The sequence below is a fragment of the Berghia stephanieae genome, chromosome 11 (assembly GCF_034508935.2).
Source record: "Berghia stephanieae isolate SIO BIC M18660-M18661 chromosome 11, UCSD_Bste_1.3, whole genome shotgun sequence".
Lineage (NCBI taxonomy): Eukaryota > Metazoa > Mollusca > Gastropoda > Nudibranchia > Aeolidiidae > Berghia > Berghia stephanieae.
The window spans coordinates 10,889,314-10,914,704 of record NC_088370.1 but is presented as its reverse complement, the minus strand read 5'-3'; the positions used below and the strand labels follow the sequence as shown (position 1 = coordinate 10,914,704).

Here is a 25,391-nt window from a genome sequence, read left to right as displayed (position 1 = left end):
CACAACATTATTTTGTCATCTATTAGAGTGAACAGGTGTCCACAAACCAATTATGTAAATTGATAAATCCACAAAATGAGTTAAACATGTTGATATGTACAATATTATTTATGAAGGAACGGATGCTTGAATTGTAAATGAATGATTGATAAATTAGAATGGATGGATCAGATAAAATTGAGAAAATGTGTGTATGTGTGTGTGTTTAGTTGAGTGAGTGTGCATGTATTATATATATATTCGGACAGACGGACAGACTGACAGACAGACATAAGGACAGAGAGAGGGACAGTCTTTGACAGACAGATAAGCAGACTGACGGAGAGAGAGAGAGAGAGAGAGAGAGAGAGAGAGAGAGAGAGAGAGAGAGAGAGAGAGAGAGAGAGAGAGACAGACAGACAGAGATAGACAGTTAGAATATATAGACAGACATACATACAGCCAGAGAGTGACAGACACCTAGACGGTAGGACAGTCAGACAGACAAGGCAGACGGACAGACGGACATATAGCCAGACAGACATAGAGACAGACAGACGGACAAATAGCTAGCCAGCCAGACAGACATCCAGACGGACAGAAAGACAGATACAGAGATAGACAAACAGACGGGCAGAGATCGAAGAATACAAAGACAGAGAGACAGACAGACAGACAACAGACAAAGAAGACGGACAGACAGATAGACAGAGACAGACATAAATGATAAATCTTCCAACTCACAGATTCAGGCAAGACTCCATCCTCTCCGACAATAGATGACCGGCTTCTCCCTCCATTAGTACCTCCTCAAATGACGAGAAACGACCACATTTTCCTCTGCCTCCTCCTCCTCCTCCTCCTCCTCCTCTTTCTATTTCTCTCCTCCCTCTAGTTCCATCACTCTTTTTACCACGATTTCTCACTCCTCCGCTCCCCATCATAACTTCGTCTTCTTCTTCTTCTTCTTCTTCTTCGTTACAAACATTAATAACTAGTCTATTACTTAAACAACTATCACCGACACTGGAATTTCGCCTCCTATTGGTATTGTTGTTGTTGTTGTTGTTGTTGATATGGTTATCATTGTTATTATTTCTGCCAAAATTCGTCCCCACGACTAACTTCTTGTTCATCGATGACGACAACGACAACGCCGATATTGCTGCTTCTTTACTCCTCCTCCTATTCCTTTTACCCCCATCATCGCAACGACCTCTGGTACTTATTGGGAAAAGATCATCGCTATTCTTATTCTTAATCTCTATTCCAAAAGACGATGATGAAAAATGTGACGATCTATTACTATTAGTTGCTCTGTCTAATACTACTTCGCTCAACTGCTGCTGCTGTTGCTGTTGATGATGACGACGCGCATGCGTAGTAGACTTGGAAGAATTAAAGGAAGTCGAGTTAAAAAGAGAAGCAGACGCGATGGGCGCGGCCATGTTGTTAAAATCATTATCATCGTCGGTTCCTAACATGGCAAGAAATGTTCTGTCATCGTTATTGCTGCTACCGCCGCTTCTGCACCTCGTATTCCTTTGACTTCGGATAGATGTAGCAGCAATGACGTCATCGACAGAATTATCCACTTGGAAGGCAGTGGCCGCGTTGGTGTTGGTGGTGGCTCCACAACTGCCACCCGCCTCATCGGCTTGGCCAACCGTCGCGTCCAGTAGTAGAGATTGAAAATCAATAATATTATTCGAGTCGTGCAACCGGTGATGACGATAAAAGCAGTCCTTAAAAATCCTTGTCTTCTTCTTATTCTTCTTTTTTTCATTCTTTTCCGTCTTATGATTCCTCTTCTCGCTGTCATTAAAATTCAAACTGTTATTATTTCTCTCCCTTCCATCATTGTCATCATCTCCGTCATTATCGCCGATCGCAGCAGGCCTGACACTCATCACAATGTCGTTTTCCATCGTACCATCGGTGCTTTCGCCACCGCCAAAGCTAAAACCGCCGACACTATTATTCTCACCATCAACATCATCGCTAATAAATCTACGAAAACGACGACGACTACGACGACGACCGATATTACGCCCAACAACCACCTCCTCCTCATCACCACCATCACCATCATCATCATCACCACTAAAGCCGTGAAAACCATCATCATCGTTATCCTCATTGAAAACATCGTCGTCCATCATCATCATAATATTATTCATATCGATATCATTATCCGAATTGTAGTGTCCACGATTACCACCGCAATCGCCAAAACCATCCACCACGATGACATTGTTGTTGTTATTATCATTATCATCTACGTCGTCATCACCGTCATCGTCGTCCTCGTCGTCATCATTGCCTTGTACAGATGGGGAAGATATCGGACTGGTGCAAAGGGTAGCGGTCAGCGCGCCCCTCCGACCTCCACCACCACCACCGCCACCGCCACGAGTAAGATTCACAACAGAAGACGGACCAGAGGACTGGAACTTAAACTGTCCCGTTATCTCATCTATCTCTAAACATTCAAAATGACCCCCACCTCCACCTCCACCGCCACCATCACCACAAATACCGTCATTACCACTACTACTATTACTGACACCAACACCCCGACCACCACCACCACTCGCATATCTCCCACTACTAATGTTCATGATAACATTACTATCAACATCATTATCATTATTGTTAAAAGTATCGTAATTGTTATTATTTTCATATATCGAATTCACTTTCTTATTCTCACTTCCAAGTATGTTTTTCTCCCTTTGTGGAACCTGCATTTAATTTATTGTCTTTCTTACTCTTGTTGCTGTCGACGATGTGACAACTACTATTATACTACTACTATTATTGCTGTTGTTGCTGTTGCTGTTGCTTTTAAAGGAGCATGTTCCCTTCTCCATCGCATAGGGCCGCAATGATTAATGAGGCGTGGTGGTGGTGGTAGTTGCTATGCTGCTGCTGCTGCTGCTGGTGGTGGTGGTGGTAGTGGTGGTTGTGGTGGTAGTGGTGGTGGTGGTGGTGATTTGTGGTTGAAGTAGTAGTAGTAGTAGAAGCGGCATTGCAGTGTTTATTTGTTTGTTGATTTAATTTTTTTCTTTTTTTTTTTTGTTCTTGGTTTTTTACTTTGTTTTATGTAAATATTTTTAGTTAAAAGTTGCTCATTTTCTATTGTTGTTTTTATTGTTGCTATTGTTGTTTTTGTTGTTGTTGTTGTTGTTGTTATTGATGATAATGATCATCATGATCGTGAGGATAATGATAAGGTTGTTGTTGATTCAGTCGTCATCGTCGTCGTTGCAGTAGTGTGTGATTGTAATTTCCACGGTGATCGTGTTGGTGGGTTGGGTGTAATCGTAGTCAAAATATTTTCAGTTGTTGATTGCAGAAACTGAAACAGCAGTCGTTTTCGTCGATGTTGTTGTTGTTATTGTTAATGTTGTTGCTATTGATGCTGCTGTTGCTTCTTTTGATGGCGGCGAGAGCTGCTGCTGCTGCTGCTCCTGGTGGTGGTGGTGGTGGTGCTGGTGGTGGTGGTGGTGGGTGGTGGTGATGGTAGAGCAGCTGTTATTATTGTTGTCACTTCAGCTGTCGAATGTCTGTGGTTAGGAAAGCAAATATACAATAATATCCACTTTGTTGTTGTTGTCCAGAAACACAGACGAATAAAAGGGCATTATAGATCGGATTTGGTCATTAACTCTCTCATTGCCAGCTATTTTTAGAATTTCCCCGAAAATTCACACCCATCCAGCACAAAAATAGACTTTTCTTACTCAAAATAAAGTAACAAGTGAACTCTACAACACAGTGTTTAGTATGTATAGATAGTATGCAGATGACGTCACTCAGGCCTTTGTTATTGTTTTTGCCATCCGCGTCTGTGAGTTGTTCTCACTAAACTGTATTAACCAGACTATAAAAGTTCATGGTTACACAGAGTTTGTGTGTTGGTCAGTTATACTTCCGGATGGCAATGTTGTGAACTCCTTGGCCAAGCGCATTCTATCTATAGCTGTAATCAAAGCATTTCTTAAAATGTTGTTATGTACCAGAGAAATCAGAATGAGGAAATTGTCGGTTACATCGTAACGAATGTGACGATTTTCCTATGGGTGGTAAGGAGAGGGTTAAAGTTGGGTGTTTTTATCTTGTTGTTAATATCATAAAAGTGGATTTCGATGACGATAACGATGATGATGATGATGGTGATAATGATAAAACGTTTGTTTTAAGTGGTATTATTATGGATGCCACAGCTACGGATTTTCTCCACGTTTAATAGCATGACAAAGAAGGCTAACGATAATGATGAAAATGGTGATAATAGCCACGATGACAGTAATGATATGATGATAGTCGAGTTTTAATCCAGTTCATATAATAATATTCTGACTACTTTTCGTTTCACTATTATTGTTGGTGATGTTTTTGGGTTGTTGCTGTTTTTTATATTTTTTGTTGTTGTTAGTGTTGTTGTTTTCTGATTGTCATGCGTTGTTGTTGTTGTTGGTTTAGGTTGTTGCTGTTCCTTTTGTTTTTTATTGTTAATGTTGTTGCTGTTGTTGATTCGATGATGACGATGATGCAGGTGTTCTTGTTGCCAATAATACAGGTCACGACGACCCTGTCAGACGAGGAAGGGTCACATCGTTAGGACAGAAGTAGCAGAGAAAGTTGCACGATATCACTTCCGGAAAAAGCACTGTACGAGTCCGGTGGGTAAATCCATGTTGTTATTATGAGAAAAGATTTCAGAGAGTCAAAAAAAATGTCCAATCTTTTATCCTACGGTCATCCCGTAAAGCATAGCGTTCCTATAAATAGATTGAAGTTGACATCACTCAGGTATTTGTTATTGTTTTTTCTGCCATCCACGTATATGAGTAATTCTCACTAAACTGTATTATCCAGACTATAAAAAAAGTTGATGGTTAGGTTACACAGAGTTTTGTGTTTGGTCCGTTATACTTCCGGATGGCAATGTTGTGAGTTTCTTAGCCAAACGCACACTATCTATAAAAGTGTCCATTTCTCTTTTAAAATGTTACACTATTTTGGTGGAGTTTGACGTTTCTATGAAACTGTCCATTATTGTTTAATCCCACCTCATGCTGTTCAAGAAAGCCGTTTATAGACACATCTCCACATTTTTAAATCCCACGCCATCTAGTAAGGGAAGGCGTTTCGAGAAAAATGTCAATTATTATTTTTTTGTCTTTAATCCTACGCCAAATGGAATATTCTAGAATGGCGTTTCGAGAAAGGTGTCATCACTTTATTATTATTATTATTATTATTATTATTATTATTATTATTATTATTATTATTATTATTATTATTATTATTATTATTATTATTATTATCATTATTATTTTAATTTTTTATTATTATTATTATTATTATTATTATTATTATTATTATTTTATTATTATTTATTATTATTATTATTATTATCATTATTATTATTATTATCCTACGCCATTTGATAAAACATGGCCTTTGTGAAATAATGTCCAAAATTTTCCATTCCTAATACACAATAAAACCAAGCAGGTTTTAAAATAGCAACCGAAACCAATTTGAATTCTCCGTTTCATCGTCATTCGAATTCACATTGCAATATCTTATATACACTTACACCCACCAAAAACCTTAACCGGTTGGAATTTCTAACCAGGGCCCGTTTTGATGAACGCGGGACTGGCGATTAGTCTCTAAAACTTGGCCAAACTTAGTCCAAAGGTGCCGTGATTTTAGTCCGGGATTTTCTGGGGTCAGTTCACATAAAAGCAAGTCCCAGACTAAAATAACGGCACCTTCGGACTAAGTTTGGCCAAGATTTATTATTTTTATTTTTTTTCTGGTTCAATTTGTTTCAGTTTCAATGAAACTTCCATGTGCCTAAATATAGATTGGCAGTCGACCATGGAGATCATTGTTGTCTGATCAGTCGACAGTTATTATCACGTGATTTGATTCATCATGGCAAAAGTAAATTCAACTAAGAAACGGAACGAAATATTATCTATAGCGGATGTGTTGCTAATTTCCTCTTTGGAAATCTTTTCCGTTGAAAGTATGAACTCTGGTGTCTTACCTGACATCGTGTACTAGAGAGCGTGATGTTACCAGCACAAAATAGCCGAATAAGTCACCGTCCTTACAACGCCCACTTCTAAGCAAGAGCCTAGCTAGTCTGAGACTAGAAAACGTTCATAAAATCCGATTTTTAAAGTCACTACTAGCTCCGCTTAGGCTTAACCATCAAGTCATTTACTATAGACTAGTAAAGAACTAAATCTAGTCCGCTTACATAAAATTGGGCCCTGGTGTCAATGCTGCTGTGTGACAGGAGTACACTTTGGAAAACCATAAAATTGTTTTGTAGGTACGTGATATTAGTGGACAAAAACATCAATGTTTTAAATCAATAAGAGGTGGTGAGAGAGAGAAAGACGGAGAGAGAGAGAGAGAGAGAGAGAGAGAGAGAGGGAGGGAGAGAGAGAGAGAGAGAGAGAGAGAGAGAGAGAGAGAGAGAGAGAGAGAGAGAGAGATTAAGAGAAATGTTGCTGCGCGACTATGGGAAACCATAATATTGTTTAGTAGGTTATAGTAAGAGTACAAAAACACTACTGTTTTAAATCATTAGGAAGTAGAGAGAGAGAGAGAGAGAGAGAGAGAGAGAGAGAGAGAGAGAGCGAGAGAGAGAGAGAAGAGAGAGAGAGGAGAGAAAGAAAGAAAGAAAGAAAGAGAGAGAGAGAGAGAGAGAGAGAGAGAGAGAAGGGGAGGGGGTAGAGAGAGAGAGAGAGAGAGAGGGTGAAGGAGAAAGAGTAAGAGAAAGACAGAGCAAAATAGAGAAAATTAGAAAGAGAAAGAGAGAGAAAGACATAAAAAGAGAGATAAAGAGAGAGAGGGGGAGGGAGAGAAAGAGAAAAATATAGAATAAGAGAGAGAGATAAAGAGAAAAAAGAGAGAAAGAAAGAGAGAGGGAGAGATAGAAAGAGAGAGAGAGAGAGAGAAAGAGAGAGAGAGAGAGAAAACATAGGACAGAGAGAGAGGGAGAAAGAGAGAAAATAGAGAGAAAATATGGAGAAATAAAGAAAATAGAGAGAAAGACAGAAAGAAAGAAGAGAGAGCGAGATAGAGAGAGAGGGGGGGGGGGGGGGGGTAGAAGAAGCATTCAACTCAATCGCAAATACAAATTATAAAAAGGCTTTAAAGGAATATTATTACGATTATGAAAGTTGGACTTGGAACGGATTGTGGGTCCAGAGACAGGAGGAGCCTAAGAGCAATTGCTTGCTACCTAGTAGATGGGACGATAGTCTTTCACTAACAACTGAACTATCGGGGCCACCAACATCCAATATTCCATGCTCCCATAATAGGGTTCAACAGTCGTGACGTCACTTCCCTCGTAATGACGAATAGTAACTTAGTAACTGGTTCTAAACTATCGAAACAATGACGGACGGCCTTATAAAATACTTCTCCGACGAGCATAAAAGTGTATCCAGAGGAGAAAAACATTATAAATGTAATCATGTTCTAACTGTTATACATTCCGATCAAATCACATGTGAAAAAGTTCTAGCCAGCATGAAGAATAAAAAATACAGATTTTCTTTGTTTAGAACCAAGCATCGAAATAGGAAGTTTTGATGAAAAATCTCTGGAACCAAGCTGATAGTTGCTGGGCGGAAGTGACATCAGACTATTGAATCCAATTATGTTATGAAGAGCATACCGCCTCCGTACTGGTGGTATTATGCGTGGCATTCAATTTTGCGGTCTCATGGCATGACGACATTCGGCTAATTAATTCTGCCCTGTAGGCTGTAGGTTCCCCTCCTATTTGGGCGACGCAAAGTTGAATCCTTGAAACAGACTCTTCACCCATATTCTCTCACCTTGCTGGGGGAAAAAAGCAAAACCCCAACACGATAGCGTCTTTCAAAAGCCTTGTGTAAAATGAGTACCGTCAACTGGGGGCTACTTAGACAACCCGGGGTAACTTAGGCCACTTACTGAAAACAAGATTGCTTATTTTAAAAGATAAATTACATGTAGCTTTTATCTTTTAAATAATTAGATAGAACCCAATAGATCTAATAAGCACTCATGAATTTAACTTTTTAAAAAGCAACCTTTTTTTATTCTACTAAGTGGCCTAAGTAACCCCGGATGGCCTAAGTAACCCCGGTTGACGGTACTCGGCCGACACCAGCCCCATCTCTGTCGAAAATGAAAATTGTAAATTTGCAGAGCTGCCCTGCCCTGCCCTGCCCACTTCGGCTCCGAGTTCAAGAATTTCATGAGCATCTTTAAGTAATTGAAACTTAATTCAAAATCAAAGTTGATGTCAGAGTATAGGGGCAGCGGCGTGGCTCAGTGGTAGTACGGTCTTTGCTTCGTAGCCGAAAGGTACCGAGTTCGATCACCCGCCGCTGCGAGGTGTGTGGCCTTGAGCAAGTCATCTCGCCCTTGCTCAATTTGCGGCGCTGCACTGCGGCGGACGCCTGGGTTATTCCCCAGTCTTCCCTTGGAATAGACCTTAAAGACAAATTTCCCCTATGGGATTAATAAAGGGAATTTTATTTTTATTTATTAATTATATATTTTAAGGATTTTGAAGCGTTATCAAATCATAATGTTATCACTGTGATGATAAATTGTTGAAATACATAGTTAAATATAGCGACTATTATAGTTTCTATCCCCTAAAAATTACAATTTAAAAAAATATTTCCAAGTAGGCAGGTCTGAATATGTAACACCTTACAGGCATCAGAAAGCAGACAACTGCGTTTTATTTATGAAGATGACAAAAAATCCTACGACCAATTACTTTCAAAGGCCAAAATCCCCTCCCTACAAATAAGACGAATGAGAAAAATTGCTTTGGAAACGTTTAAAATTTTATACAAAATTGCTCCTCCTTGTCTATCCGATATGGTCATTTTGAAAAATAACAGGTACAATTTTAGATATTCAAACCTCCTTGATATTCCAAGGGTCAGAATAACGTCTTATGGCAAAAGATCTTTCAGATATTCTGCTGCTGTGCTTTGGAATGAACTTCCCGAACACATCAGGAAAATTTCAAATTTTAATGTTTTCAAAAATCATATCCTCTCATGGAATGGCCAGCCATGCGAATGTAATATTTGTAATTAATCTAACCGTACACAATATATATATATATGTATATATATATATATATATATATATATATATATATATATATTATATATATATATATATATATATGTGTGTGTGTGTGTGTGTGTGTGTGTGTCGTATTTTTATGCACTATGTGTTAAAACATATGTCGGTCAAAGGCTTCTATTAGCCTGACTACATTATCTATGAAACATTTTTTTAAATGCCGACAATAAATAAATATTTGAATTGAATTTAATTGAATTGAATCACCATGCCTCGTAATGTCAAGCGTTGCTGTTGTATTCGGACCAGTGTTGCCAGGTTGCCGGATTTTTATCATGGCATGGCGGGAGGAAAATGACCCGGCGGATGGCGGATTTTTAATGATTTGTGGCTTTTTAAAAAAAGTAAAATTATAGCAGTCAAGTCTTAATTATTTCTTCTTCCCCCCCCCCCCCCTTAAAGGAACTATTGTGAGTGTACCATTGGCCTAGATCTATATAACACAACCTAATTCAGATAAGCCGAAGGTGAAAACAATATCCGACAGTCTAACTCCCGCTCAAACAAAATCGAAACTCTGAATCTTAAAAAGGAAACAGTTGTTAATCGGTGAGTAGCGTTGAGAAACATAATTTTTATTCTGAGACAATACACTAGTGTTGATTATAATTAAATGTTTTAAATCAAATGGCGGATTTTTTTGGCGGATTCTGGGTAAATGTTGCAGGTGAAGTAGGATAAAGTTGGCGGATTTTGGCGGATTTCTGGCTTAAAGTTGGCGGGAATTTTTTAAAGGCACCTGGTAACACTGCTTCGGACACCTTGTGTCACGCGATTTAAGCCCATCATTTGGTGGACATTGCAATACAATCGAATGAAATAACAATGTGAAATTGAGTGTAAGCTTCAATTTAATAATAATATACGGAAACAGATAAAATGGACATTTCTGAGTCTCCCCTTTATCAACAAAACAGTATGAGTGAAACACTACAGACGAATGGGTTAATGTGTTAGCGACGTTGTTAAGACGAATAAACAAAAACATTGTGGTTTTGTTGATAAAGGGGAAATCCGAAACGTCCATTTTATCTGTTTTTCGTATATTAAATTGAAGCTTACATTCAATTTAACATTTGTTAATTATTGCTTCGAGCTTCGAGCAGCAACAACAGTAACATTACAATAGAATGAAGACGTACGTCAGCTCTTTGTTATCGGTGACCCACCCCGACCTGGCTCAAATTGCGGCGCTGTACCTATTACTGCGGCGGCGGATGAATATAGGGAATCTAGTTATTTTCGCGGGGTGATCAACAGTAGCCATCGTTAACATATAGGCAGTATGCGCTTGGCTAAGAAGCCCACAACATTGCCATCCGGAAGAATAACGGACCAAACGCACAAAACTATGTGTAACCTTGAACTTTTATAGTCTGGTTAATACCGTTTAGTGAGAATTACTCCTAAACGTGGATGGCAAAAAGTAATAACACCGACCGGAGTGACGTCAGCTTCGTACTATCTATAACTTCACGATGGCTACGGATCAACACGTCAAGGACTTTACTTGGGGGAATTCTTTTTTTTTTTTTAATGAGCTTTTAAATAGCGCAATATCCACTAAACGTACTCAAGGCGCTTTACAAAGGGTCCCTCCCTGACCAACAGCAACACTCAACACGTAGAACGAGACTTGACGCCTGTTAGGCGGTATTACAATTACTTTTTTTTTTTTTTCAGGGCAGGGACAACCCTGTTAACGGCCAAGTACTCATATGACACCTGCGCACGGTGGGAGAATGTGAGTAAAGAGCCTTTTCCAAGGACTCGATTATGCGCCGAGCGGGGCTCGAAGCCAGGACCTTCCAATCCGAAAGCGGGTGTTATACAACAAGACCACATTAGCAGCACAAACAATAAGTACTGAAGTACAGACCCATCGATCATGTCGTCATTTATTCAAAAGATCACATGACTGCCCCCCCCCCCCCCCCCCACCCTTCCTCCCAAATAGACTTGAGTTCTGTATCTAAATGGTTGCAGAATCCGGTATCAATTCCTTGCCAATGGAAGTCATGGCACGGTAAAGCATTTTACGCGCGCGCGCACGCGCACACACACATACATTATAGATAGATAGATATAGATGGACGGATGGATGGATAGATATATATATATATATATATATATATATATATTATATATATATATATATATATATAAGAGAGAGAGAGAGAGAGAGAGAGAGAGAGAGAGAGAGAGAGAGAGAGAGAGAGAGAGAGAGAGAGAGGATCTAGAAATGACTTTGGGTTTGAAACGAATATTTTTGTGTTCGTGGATAGCTCACACGGTAGAGCCACGCTCTCACCTGCCAGGCGGAGTTGTCGTACCAATAAGGTCGCAGGTTCAAACCCCACCACCGCCGCGAAAAAAATTTTTATTCTCTATTGTCTTCTGGCACTTTTCTACTCACTTCATATCTTGTTGTTAATAATAATAATAATTCAAAAGCGGTTCACGCACATATTATTATAACAACAACATCGATCCTTTTTTTCTTCTTCTTCCTGTAACCATTAATCAAAATTAAAATAAAATCTTTAGCAAAACACAGAGAAACGAAGTCGGAACAACAACATACTCCATGCGGTCAGATTGAATGAAACATGTGGAAAATAAGGCCAGCTGATAGCAGCAGCTCGATGTTAGTTGAAACCGAGCAATAAATGACACAAACACACACACACACACACACACACACACAACCACAACACACACACATAATATATACACACAGACACACGCGCTTACTGTATACAACGCACAAACACACAAAGTGAGTGAGTCGGGACGCGGCAGGCATATCACGTCGATGAAGGCCTATGCCTCCCACAACCACCAATAATAATAAGAAGAAAGAATCTCTTCGTTCTATTATTATGGTCGTTGAACAGCTTAGAGCCTTGACATTGGCCCTGATGATAAATAAATAAATACATAATACAAGATCGCCATTATAGATAGTATGCAGATGACGTCACTCAGGCCTTTGTTATTGGTTTTGCCATCCGCGTTTGTGAGTTGTTCTCACTAAACTGTATTAACCAGACTATAAAAGTTCATGGTTACACAGAGTTTGTGTGTTGGTCCGTTATACTTCCGGATGGCAATGTTGTGAACTCCTTGGCCAAGCGCATTCTATCTATACCATGGCCAGCCAGAGCCAGCCAGCCAGCTTATCGCCCAGTTCGGCGGAGCGAAGTCCATTATAAATAAATAACAAATATAATATAAACAAACGAGGTTCTTCGCAAATCTATGCGATTGGATTGAACTTACACAATAAATCATAACAATTTGAGTGTATTCCTCTGAGCACAGGATCCGGTGCCTGTGTCTGGATGGAACTTTTATGTCATCTGAATCTAACAAGTCTTTGATAGCTTGCTCTTTCTTGGAACCCGTCTTCTTCCTTGTTACTGGCGCTGAAATGACCTAAAAGTGTTGGGAGATGCTATGCCTTTAGTTCAATTACTCACAACATCCGCCAATGGTATAACGTACCAACACACAAAAGTATGTGAAAACATGAATATTTATATAGATAGTATGCAGATGACGTCACTCAGGCCTTTGTTATTGTTTTTGCCATCCGCGTTTGTGAGTTGTTCTCAATAAACTGTATTAACCAGACTATAAAAGTTCATGGTTACACAGAATTTGTGTGTTGGTCCGTTATACTTCCGGATGGCAATGTTGTGAACTCCTTGGCCAAGCGCATTCTATCTATAGTCTGGTTAATGCAGTTTAGTGAGAATTACTCATAAACGCGGATGGCAAAAAAATAATAACAAAGACCCGAGTGACGTCAACTTCATTCTATCTATATCCTGCAAAGGAGCTCCTCATCATTCCCGACGGGACATGACCTGCTCCCTTCCAATGGAGGATATCATTTGATTTTTTTTTTCCATCCCGTTCAAATTGCAAAAATCAAGGCGATGTTGGACGTGTCAACGACCAACTTGGTGACAATAATCGCAAAAAGTCATCATCATTATCATTATTAGTATTATTATTATTATATTATTATTATTATTATCATCATCATCATCATTATTATTATTATTATTATTATTATTATTATTATTATTATTATTATTATTATTATTATTATTATTATTATTAGTTCTCCCCTCATTTAACAACCAGTGATTGAAGTCGATGCGCTGTGGGTATGGGAGCGATCTTCATTCATGTTTCCGTCCAACCGAGTCATCAATCACGTGATTTGTTGCTGTCCAACGATCGAAACATTTCTGAACAAATGTAAGCACGCTGCTTTGTTTATGAACGTTGTAAACATGCCCATGTGTCAAGCTGAACACAATGATGACCAATCGTAATGTTAGATAGTTCAAAATCTCTGAACACTTTTCACTATGTGGGTCACTTTGAGCACATTTTGCAATGTGACCAATGACCTCGAGCACATGGAAAGTTAATATAGATCATGCCCCTTTTGTCATAGGGGAGGGCACTTTACACATAATATTATTATATCGCATTACTCAGGTTTGAATGAGTACCTACTGGTCGTGACCGATATTGTCAGAGTGCTAGTACATTACGGATGCTTTTTGAGCTTTTTTATATAGCGCAATATCCACTAAATGTGCTCAAATCGCTTTACGAGGGGTTCCCTGACCAACAGCAACACGTAACATGTAGAACGAAACATTTTTTTTTCTGACAGAGAAAACGCTGTCAACGGCCAGGTAGTCATTTTACACCTGAGTACGATAAGAGAATGTGAGTAAAGAGCCTTTTCCTAGGAGTCAACTATGCGCCGAGCGAGGCGCTAGGCTCGAACCCAGGACCTTCCGATCCGAAAGCGAGTGTCACACCACAAGACCACAAAGCCGCACAACATCCTAACAGGCGTTCCAATGTGAAGCATTGTGAAGCGCATTGAGCGTGGTAAAATTTGCGGGATGCACAACACTCACGCTCATATAGATAGAATGCGCTTGGCCAAGGAGTTCACAACATTGCCATCCGGAAGTATAACGGACCAACACACAAACTATGTGTAACCATGAACTTTTATAGTTAGGTTAATATAGATAGTATGCAGATGACGTCACTCAGGCCTTTGTTATTGTTTTTGCCATCCGCGTTTGTGAGTTGTTCTCACTAAACTGTATTAATCAGTTCATGGTTACACAGAGTTTGTGTGTTGGCCCGTTATACTTCCGGATGGCAATGTTGTGAACTCCTTGGCCAAGCGCATTCTATCTATAGTTTAGTGAGAACAACTCACAAACGCGGATGGCAAAAACAATAATAAAGACCTGCGTGACGTCATCTGCATACTATCTATAATATAATGTTATGAAAAGCCAAACTGTGTTAAAAAATAAGAAGGTAGAGTATTGAAAAACCACCGTGTAATATTATCATTACTATTATGTAGTTAGTCTGCGGTAGTGTCTGCGTGACCTCGTTCACGGGGCGGTCAGCGACCCCAAAATGCAAGAGCTACCCAGAGAGTCTAATATCCTGCCGCGGCCATAATACGAACTTGCGAGAGGTAGTCAGTCTATAAACCTAAGTGGTTGAATGAATCGTTGTAGGAAGGCCTTGGTTGTAGTCGTGTTTTGCCCCCGCGATCAGGACCACAGACTAGAGAGGGATCATGACCAAAGACAAGAGAGTGATCAAGACTAGGAGCATTGGAGAAGTCAGTGATGGCCACAGAGAACTTGCATTTGTATTATGGATATGATCGTAGCCTGACACTGAAACCCAAAAAGACTGGCATTTTGACGTCATTATTTGGTTTTCGCACCGCCTTGTGAGTTGTTAGTAGTGCTCATGGAAACAAGTGGTCCCATTGGTTGAACTATTGAATACAACTCACGATTTTTTTTCTTTTGTGGCCAAAGACTGGCATTTTGACGTCATTTTTTGGTCAGTGTCAGGCTATAGATAGAATGCGCTTGGCCAAGGAGTTCACAACATTGCCATCCGGAAGTATAACGGACCAACACACAAACTCTGTGTAACCATGAACTTTTATAGTCTGGTTAATACAGTTTAGTGAGAACAACTCACAAACGCGGATGGCAAAAACCATAACAAAGGCCTGAGTGACGTCATCTGCATACTATCTATAAGTTAACGATGGCTACGATCTGATCCAGTTCGATGCTATGCGTTAAGGTAAATTATTCACAACATGCGCCAGGCATATAAAACATACCAACACATAAAATTGTGTGTAATCTTGAACGTTTATAGTCTGATAGATATAATTTAATTTACTGAGAACTAATCACCAACAAGCTGCTGTATAAAACAATTAATAACATAGAGCTGAGTGACGGCAACTTCTTTCCTTCTTTATAGGGTGTATCACGAAGAAGTTTCGTCGTCCAAGATGGTAACGAGGAACTCTGGCCACCTGGCAGCCCTGATCTCTTTATGAGCTCTCTATGAGCTTTTATATAGCGCAATATCCACTAAACGTGCTCAAAGCGCTTTACAAGCTTTCCCTGGTCAACAGTAACATTTAACATGTAGGACGGGACATAACGCCTGTTAGGCGATATTACAATTTTTCGGACAAAGACAACGCTGTTAAAGACCAGGTACTCATTTTAAACCAGCGTACGGTGAGAGAATGTGAGTAAAGAGCCTTTTCCAAGGACTCAACTATGCGCCTAGCGCGAGGCTCGAACCCAGGACCTTCCGATGCGTTTACAAAATCGAAAGTGTCATCGAATGATAATGATAACGTCATCATCAAACTGAGATTTGGCGGTGAACAAAATACCGGACAGTATTCACTGTCTTCGGTGATTGAGAATAAATAAATAGTTTGGCAGTCGCTTCTCTTATATTTTACTCTTTTTCGGCGCTGGGGCTATGTTCGCATTTCCGTCACAAAATGGCTGACACCTGATTATTGAGGCAGAATGAGAATGACAAGCTAAGACAAAGCGGCATTCGAATTCGTGCAAAATCTCAATTAAAATACCCGCCCCCCCCCCCCCCTCCCCCACACACACACAAACACACCTAGGGCCAATTGAATGCTCTGATGAAAGAAATGTAGAAAACGGTAGGGCTGCCTGAAGCCGGTGATCGTAAAATACTTACGAAAGAGTGAAAATGGAGAGCCTTCGTATGGGAACAAAACAGACAATGGACGTTTCGGGTACAAACCCTTCGTCAGCACAACAATACACAAATAAACGTGGAAAACAAATTAAGTACAAACCCTTCGTCAGCACAACAATACACAAATAAACGTGGAAAACAAATAAAAATTTTGTTTTCCACGTTTATTTGTGTATTGTTATGCTGACGAAACCTTAAAAATGTCGCCAAACAACGAGAAATGCCTTTCACAAAGATATAGATAAAGCGGAAGTCGTACCTAGTACAAGGTCTCGTCTTGCCTTACTATATATGATAATAACAAAAACGAAAATATTTAGCATTTTGGCCAGACAACTGCTGGTCCGTCGAAATATCGATCGATTAAGATGACCTTTATCTTGGCATAAACTCTCGAACCTGGGACTTCGCGAAGTTTTTAGAGTTTTTACCAAGATTAGGGTTATTTTAATTGATCGATGTATGTATTTGAAAACTGCGGTTGCTTTGAAAAGGTTATAGAGAGATCGAAGTTGACGTCACTCAGGTCTTTATTATTTTGTTGAGCAAGACAACTCATACAGGTCGGACAAGAGATGTCACGAAATCCCACTGGTCACCTATCGAGTACGCAACGTGTTCGCCATTCTTGAATTATGTTCACTGAATGTAATAATATGAAATATCACCGAATCTTAACTTCTTCCATGTAAGTTTAATACAGTATAAGGAGTATGCGCTTGGCTTTATGGTTCACAACATTGCCATCCGGAAGTATAACGGACCAACACACAAAACTCTGTGTAACTATGAACTTTTATAGTCAGGATAAAAACAGTTCCGTGAGAATTACTCATAAACGCGGATGGCAAAAAACAATAATAAAGACCTGAGTGACGTCAACTTCGATCTATCTATAACCTTTTCAAAGGAACCGCAGTTTTCAGCTACACATATCGATCAATTAAAATAACCCTCATCTTGGCAAAAACTCTAAAAATTTCGCGAAGTCCCAGGTTCGAGAGTTTTTGCCAAGATGAAGGTCAATTGAATCGATCGACATTCGAATGACCAGCAGTTGTCTGGCCAAAATGGTCAATATATGCGTGTTTGTTATTATCATATATATAGTACCGCAACAAGAAACCTTGTACTTGGTACGACTTCCGCTTGGACGTAAAACCCAGCACAAGACCACAATGGAGCACTGACGTGTTTTGATCGGTTTTCGAATACAATCGAAACCAATGAAAATAGATAGAACGAAGTTGACGCCACTCGGCTCTTCTTTTTTTTTTTTTTTTTTTTTTTTTTTTTGCCATCCATGTTTATGAGTAATTCTCACTAAACTGTATTGAATTGGATTCAGTAGTCTGATGTCACGCCGCCGGGCAACGGCGGCCATCTTGGTTCTAAACAAAGAAAATCATTAATTTTTATTCTTCATGCTGGCAAGAACTTTTCATATGCCTTGTGATCAGAATGTGTAAAAGTCAAAACATGATCAAATTTATGGGTTTTTTTCCCTCTGGATACACTTTTATGCTCGCCGGGGTAATATTTCATATGGGCGTCCGCCATTATTCCGATAGTTTAGAGCCAGTGTTACTAAGTTACCATGCGTCATTAGGAAGGAAGTGACGTTACGACTGTTGAAGACTATTCTCACTATTGACCAGACCATAAACGTCCAATGTTTCACACATAGCTTTGTGTGTTGGCCCGTTATATTTCCGGATGGCAATGTTGTGATGTTCTTCGTCAAGCGCACAGCATCTATATGACCAAGATAATTCGGATACGGAATAGGGCTCTACAGTCATAACGTCACTTCTCTCGTAATGACGCATAGTAACTGGTTCTAAACTATCGGAACAATGGCGGACGCCATTATGAAATAATTCTCCGACGAGCATAAAAGTGTATCCAGAGGATTAAAAAAAAAAATCGGATCATGTTTTGACTTTTAAACATTCTGATCATAAGACATATGAAAAGTTCTGGCCAGCATGAAGAATAAAAAAGTACAGATTTTCTTTGTTTAGAACCACGATGGCCGCCGTTCTGGGCGACATGACATCAGACTATTGAAAACCAATTCAGATAGGGAATTTCCAACGTGACAGTATATTATTATGTGCATGTATGCGAGTGTATGTGAGTGGGTGGGCGCGTGTGTATGTGTGTTTGTTTACGAAGTCCGAAAGCGTTGGTAGTACCAAGCCGATAAACACAGTGCCATTAAAACAGAAGAATAGTGAAAATCTATAAATATCGATCGGTATATGGACCTATTCTTATACCCCAAAAGCAGTTCAAGGTTAATGTACTCTAACGTAAACAATCTTAACATGTTTTTTCATGTGCAGCGGTTGGGAACACATCAGAATTCCAAAAGGCAAGAGGGTAAGAATTGTTTGTTTTGTTGTTTTGTTTTTAAGGGTTTTACGGCGCTTGCCACACATTTAGGTAGGTGAAAATTGTATAGATAGTATGCGCTTGGCTAAGAAGCTCATAACATTGCCATCCGTAAGTATAACGGACCAACACACAAAAAAGTGTGTATCCATGAACGTTTATAGTCAGGTTAATACAGTTCAGTGAGCATTACTCATAAACGCGGATGGCAAAAACAATAACAAAAGACCTGAGTGACGTCATCTTCGAACTATCTATAAAAGTACAGATCCGAAGTGTTATTTTACTTTCGTTGTTATTAACAAGTAGTAGTAGTAGTAGTAGTAGTAGTAGTAGTAGTAGTAGTAGTAGTAGTAGTAGTAGTAGTAGTAGTAATAGTAACAGCAGCAGCAGCAGTAGTAGTAGTAGTAGTAGTAGTAGTAGTAGTAGTAGTAGTAGCAGCAGCAGCAGCAGCAGCAGAGTAGTAGTAGCAGCAGTAGTAGTAGTAGTAGTAGTAGTAGTAGTAGTAGTAGTAGTAGTAGGAGGAGGAGGAGGAGGAGGAGGAGGAGAAGGAAGAGGAGGAGGACGAGTTTTCTCACCAGATTGTTTCTTTTTCCGATTTTATTTGCACTTCCCTCAATGTGTTTGCGATAATTTAATTTAGTTGTTTGTCCAATGTGATGCCGAGGTATTTAGGATTGGGGTCTGGGGATGGTATTGAATTACTGACTGCGATCTTCGATGGGCACGGTCTTTATGACATTTCCATGTGCTCGAGGCAGTGACATCTATATGAAGTCCTAGGCTCGAGGTCATTGGTCACGTTGAAAAGTGTGCTCAAAATGACCCGCACAGTGAAAAGTGTTCCTAATTTGAGAAATATCCATCGCGGTCATTTTGCTCAGCATGACTCATGGTATGTTTGCAACTTTAATAAACAAAGCAGCATGTTGAGATGCATTGAGAAATGTCCAATCGTTGTACAGCAACAAAGCATGTGATTGATGACTCGGTTGGACGAAAACCTGAATATAGATCGCTCCCATTCTTTCCAATACTTTGACGAAAATAAATAAATAAATGCAGTAATAAATCAACTCTCTCTCTCTCTCTCTCTCTCTCTCTCTCTCTCTCTCTCTCTCTCTCTCTCTCTCTCTGTGTGTGTGTGTGTGTGTGTGTGTGTGTGTGTTTTGTGAACTCATTTAATGTGTGTATTTGCATAGCGAGTAACGGGTATGGCATGCATCAGAAGTTACTGGTATGCATCCAATGTATCCCCGGGTGCGTGTATGTGTGTGAGTGTCCCCTTTTATCACGTGTGTGTGTTTTTGTGTGTGTGTGTGTGTGTGTGTGTGTGTGTGTGTGTGTGTGTGATGAGAGAGCTGTAGTGTGTTAACGTGTCAGTAGATATTGGGGCATGTCCATGGGATGTCATTGACCTGAGAGGACTCGCCGAACGGTCATAGCGATGAACACACAGTGCAGCGGAATTTGACTCCCTGTTCACTGATTTCTTCTCGCTCAAATAGGATTCAATAGTCGTTACGTCACTTCCTTCCTAATGACGCATGGTAACTTAGCAACACTGGCTCTAAACTATCGGAACAATGGCGGTCGCCCGCATGAAATATTTCTCAGGCGAGCATAAAAGCGTATCCAGAGGGGGAAAAACATAAATTTGATCATGTTTTGACTTTTACACATTCTGGTCACAAGACATATGAAAAGTTCTAGCCAGCTTGAAGAATAAAAAGTAATGATTTTCTTTGTTTAGAACCAAGATGGCCGCTGTTGCCGGGCGGCGTGACGTCAGACTACTGAATCCAATTGATCATAGACCATTCATTTATTTTAGTATCTCGTAGATCACACACACACACACACATACACACACACACACAACACACACACATTTTCAGTCTGCACTGATTTTTATTTTGTTTTTGAGGGTTTTACGGCAATTGCGACATATTTAGGTCATATCGGCATCAGTAAAAAGGAAGAAAATGGGAGAGTAAAAACATTCTAGAGTACAATTAAAAGGAAAAAGTAAAGACAAAAGGGAAATGGTTCAAATAGAGAACAGGTGTAGATTCCAAGAGCACACTATCAGTGTACTTAGTTTGAGATCACCTAAATGTCTCACCCAGACACCAGCACAAGATCCGACTAAGAGGAATACACTCGAAAGTTAACTAATCATGTTAAAAATAAAATAAATAACAGGACAAAACAGAGAAATGCTTCATGGCGAAAACAAATATTCTCTCCCAAAACTATAACTATACATTTGACTGTTTCCCTCCAGCCAAGGACTCCGGCCAGGAACAGGACAAAACTAAATAACCTCATTCCAAGACAAAGACAGAAAGCAACTGGAAAAAAGATTTAGGGTTATAGATGACACAGCAAGATCTCCCTGTCCTAAAAGGAAGGTCGGAAACCTCACCACTGACGACGCAATAGTAAGACGCAGAAACAACGTTGTATGCAATAATTGAGAATAAAAGGCGGGAATACTAATATAATACATATATCCCATTCATACCCCCCCCCCCCCCCTTCTACCCCCACGTATGCTATACGCTTAGTTTAAATAACCACAACATCCGCCAACAGGATATAACGTTCCAACACACAAAACTATGTGTAACCTTAAACTACGTTTAAAGTCTGATTGATATTAATTTCGTGAGAACTACCTCATAAAAATGGCTGGCTAAAAACAATAACAAAGGGCTGAGTGACGTCAATATCGTTCCTTCTATACACCAACAACAACAACAACAAAAATTGAAGAGTGAAAGGAAAGGGATGACGGAAGGTATTGCACTTCGTCACCCACCCTGAAGTGTGTTGTGTACAACCACAACCAAATTTCAGTCATGAATTGGTCCGCGGTGTCCTTGGGTTTGATCGACTACCTATTATCTTCGTTCCCATGATTTATTTATAGATGGCTTCACTAATCGATATTTTTAACAGCGATACCTCTGTTCCAAAATAAAATAAAATAAAAGAAAAGTAAAATGTTGTATCTGCGATCATTTAAACTTTAACCCTCTCTTTACCAACCATTTTCAAGATTTTCCCCGAAAATGATCGCTATTTTTTACAACCATGCTTCTTAAAAGAAAAAGAAAAAAAAACACAAAAACAAACAAACAATTAAACAAACAAAAAACAAAACAAAACAAACAAAAGTGGCTAAAAAGTAAATAAATATCGTATCCGTGATCATTTAAATTTAAACTCTCTCCTTCCCGACCAATTTCAGGATTTCCCCCGAAATGTCATGCACCTACCTACCCAAAACAAAAAATTTGATAGTATGCGCTTGGCTAATGAGTTCACAACATTGCCATCCGGAAGTATAACTGACCAACACACAAAACAACGTGTAACCATGAACTTTTATAGTCTGGTTAATACAGTTTAGTGAGAAGTACTCATAAACATGGATGGCAAAAAACAATAACAAAGACCTGAGTGACGTCATCTTCGTTCTATCTATAGATAGTATGAAGTTGACGTCACACGGGTCTTTGTTATTGTTTTTTTTTGCCATCCGCGTTTATGAGTAAGTCTCACTACACTGGATTAACCAGACTATATATAGTATGAAGATGCCGTCACTCAGGTCTTTGTTATTGCTTTTTGCCATCCGCGTTTATGAGTAATTCTCATTGTAAACTGTATTAACTAGACTATAACAGTCCATAGTTACACAGAATTTTGTGTGTTGGTCCATTATACTTCCGGGTGGCAATGTGAGCTTCTTAGCCAAACGCATACTATCTATAGACGTTCAAGGTTACACATAATTTTGTGTGTTGGTCCGTTATACTTCCGGATGGCAACACAAAACTGTGTGTATCCATGAACGTTTATAGTCAGGTTAATACAGATCAGTGAGCATTACTCATAAACGAGGATGGCAAAAAACAATAACAAAGACCTGAGTGACGTCATCTTCGAACTATCTATAGATAGTATGCAGATGACGTCACTCAGGCCTTTGTTATTGTTTTTGTCATCCGCGTTTGTGAGTTGTTCTCACTAAACTGTATTAACCAGACTATAAATGTTCATGGATACACAGAGTTTGTGTGTTGGTCCGTTATACTTCCGGATGGCAATGTTGTGAACTCCTTGGCCAAGCGCATTCTATCTATAGCCTGACACCGTAGCCATCGTTATGTTATGGCCTGATACTGCAATCCAAAAGGACTGGCAGTTTGACGTCATTTTTTGGTTTTTGCACCGCCTAGTGAGTTGTCGTTAGTAGAGCTCATGGAAACAAGTTATTTCATTGGTTGAACTATTGAATACAACTCACGATTTGTTTTCATAAGGGCGTCCGCCATCGTTCCAATAGTTTAGAGCCAGTTACTAAGTTACCATGCGTCACTACGAGGGAAGTAACGTTACGATTGTTGAAGCGTATTGGCGGATGTTGTGAGTAATGGAACTAAGCGCATAGCATCTTCCAAAACTTTTAGGTCATTTCAGCGCCAGTAACAAGGAAGAAGATAGGTTCCAAGAGAGAGCAAGCTATCAAAGACTTTAGATTCAGACGACATAAAAGTTCCATCCAGACACAGGCTGGCAGTTTGACGTCATTTTCTAGGTTTGTGTAGCGTCTAGTGAGTTGTCGTTAGTAGAGCTCAAGGAAACAAGTTATTTCATTGGTTGAACTATTGAATACAACTCACGATTTATTTTCTTTTGTGGCAAAAGACTGGCGTTTTGACGTCATTTTTTGGTCAGTATCAGGCCATAACTTTACGAAGGCCACGCTGACACTGACCAAAAAACATACGTCAAAATGCCAGTCTTTGGCCCAAAAGAAAACAAACCGTGAGTCCTATTCAACAGTTCAACCAATGGGACCACTCGTTTCCATGAGGACTACTAACGACAACTCACTAGGCGTTGCAAAAACCAAATAATGACGTCAAAATGCCAGTCTTTTTGGGTTTCAGTGTCAGGCTACAACTTAACGATGGCTACGGTTAAAATCACTTTTCCGTCCTGTGATTCATTCCGGTACAACACCAGAATAAGGTGACCCGTCACAAAATATACCCTCTAAGTTACGACCGGAAATTACATTTGTAAATGACAAATTGTGTAAAAACAAGTCAAGTAAATTTTAGTAAAAGAGAGTTTCTATATTATATTACAAAAAAGAACTTGAGCTTTTATACAGACTAAACGTGCTCAAAGCGCTTTACAAGGTGTCCCTAGCCAACAGCAACATTTAACATGTAAGACGAGACACACACCTGTTAGGCGATATTTCTTCTTTTTTTTTCTGTTCTTTTTCTTTTGCGAACAGAGACAACGGTGTTAACTCCCTCAACCCTAACACCGACTATATCCGTAATATACCCGGGGTTACTTTTACCCCATGCCTATTTATTACATTTTTCTAAGACAAATTATAGGCATAATATCGAAGCTAATGTTTTTAGTTTTTGCATGTTGCATGGTAGTTGAATAAAACTATCTGTGTACATGCTCATTGTAAATACATTTTTTTTTCTCCAATTTTGAAAAGTAGCAAAAATCTCTAGGATTGAGTGAGTTAACGGTTATGTGATCATTTTACACATGAGTTGGGTGAGAGGATGTGAGGACAAATATTATAAATAGCACGATATCAACACATGTGTCAAAACGCTTTCATTGGGTCCCCGGCGACGTGTATTTAATTTCAGGTCTGATGACCCAATGTGTTACTATAATTTTTTTTTTTAATTAAAAATTGAGCTTTATATAGCGTAATATCCACTAAATGTGCTCAAAGCGCATTACAAGGGGTCCCTGGTCAACAGCAACATTTAACACGTAGAACGGGACATGACGCCTGTTTGGCGATATTACAATTTTTCGACAAAGACAACGCTGTTAACGGCCAGGTACTCATTTTACACCTGAGTACGGTGAGAGAAAGTGAGTAAAGAACCTTTTCCAAGGACTCAACTATGCGACGAGCGCGAGGCTCCAACCCAGGACCTTCCGATCCGAAAGCGAGTGTCATACCGCAAGACCACATAGCCGTACAAAATTATGAAGAGAACTTCTGTAGAGCTTAATGCTAATGCCTCAACACACTTTTATTTGCATTTTTTAGGTAGATAGCTCTATTGCATAACGCTTACACGGTGTATAGGTAAAATTCCACATGCCCTTACAACAAACATCTGCTCCCGTACATTAAATACATTCTCTCTCTCTCTCTCTTTCTCTCTCTCTCTCTCTCTCTCTCTCTTTCTTTCTTTCTTTCTCTCTCTCTCCCTCTCCCAGAAAAGTGAGTGGAGCAGGCACTTATGTTGGTAACAACAAGATATGAAGTGAGTAGAAAAGTGCCAGAAGACAATAGAGAATAAAAAATATTTTCGCGGCGGTGGTGGCGTTCGAACCTGCGACCTTATTGGTACGACAACTCCGCCTGGCAGGTGAGAGCGTGGCTCTACCGTGTGAGCTATCCACGAACACAAAAATATTCGTTTCAAACCCAAAGTCATTTCTAGATCCCTCTCTCACCCACTTCTTGAGATCGCCGATTCGTTCACCACCATCGCTTAACTGCTGGTCAAAATTACTTCGCGATGGTGGTGAACGAATCGGCGATCTCAAGAAGTGGGTGAGAGAGGGATCTAGAAATGACTTTGGGTTTGAAACGAATATTTTTGTGTTCG

The 25,391-nt window shown here is 39.6% G+C and overlaps 1 protein-coding gene across 4 annotated transcripts in view; it reads right to left on the bottom strand.

The window, feature by feature from the left end:
* The window catches only part of LOC144956755 (uncharacterized), a 214,479-nt gene that overhangs the window by 176,788 nt on the left and 12,300 nt on the right, over positions 1-25,391 (bottom strand). Inside the window, exon 1 of one of the 4 annotated variants that reach the window (XM_078887446.1) lies at positions 724-819. The exons of the other annotated variants lie outside the window; for them this stretch is intronic. Within the exon in view, the coding sequence (XP_078743572.1) occupies positions 724-779 (56 nt within the window). The 5' untranslated portion in view covers positions 780-819. Of the gene's footprint in view, positions 1-723; positions 820-25,391 lie in introns of those variants that run through there. 4 annotated transcript variants of the gene reach the window in all.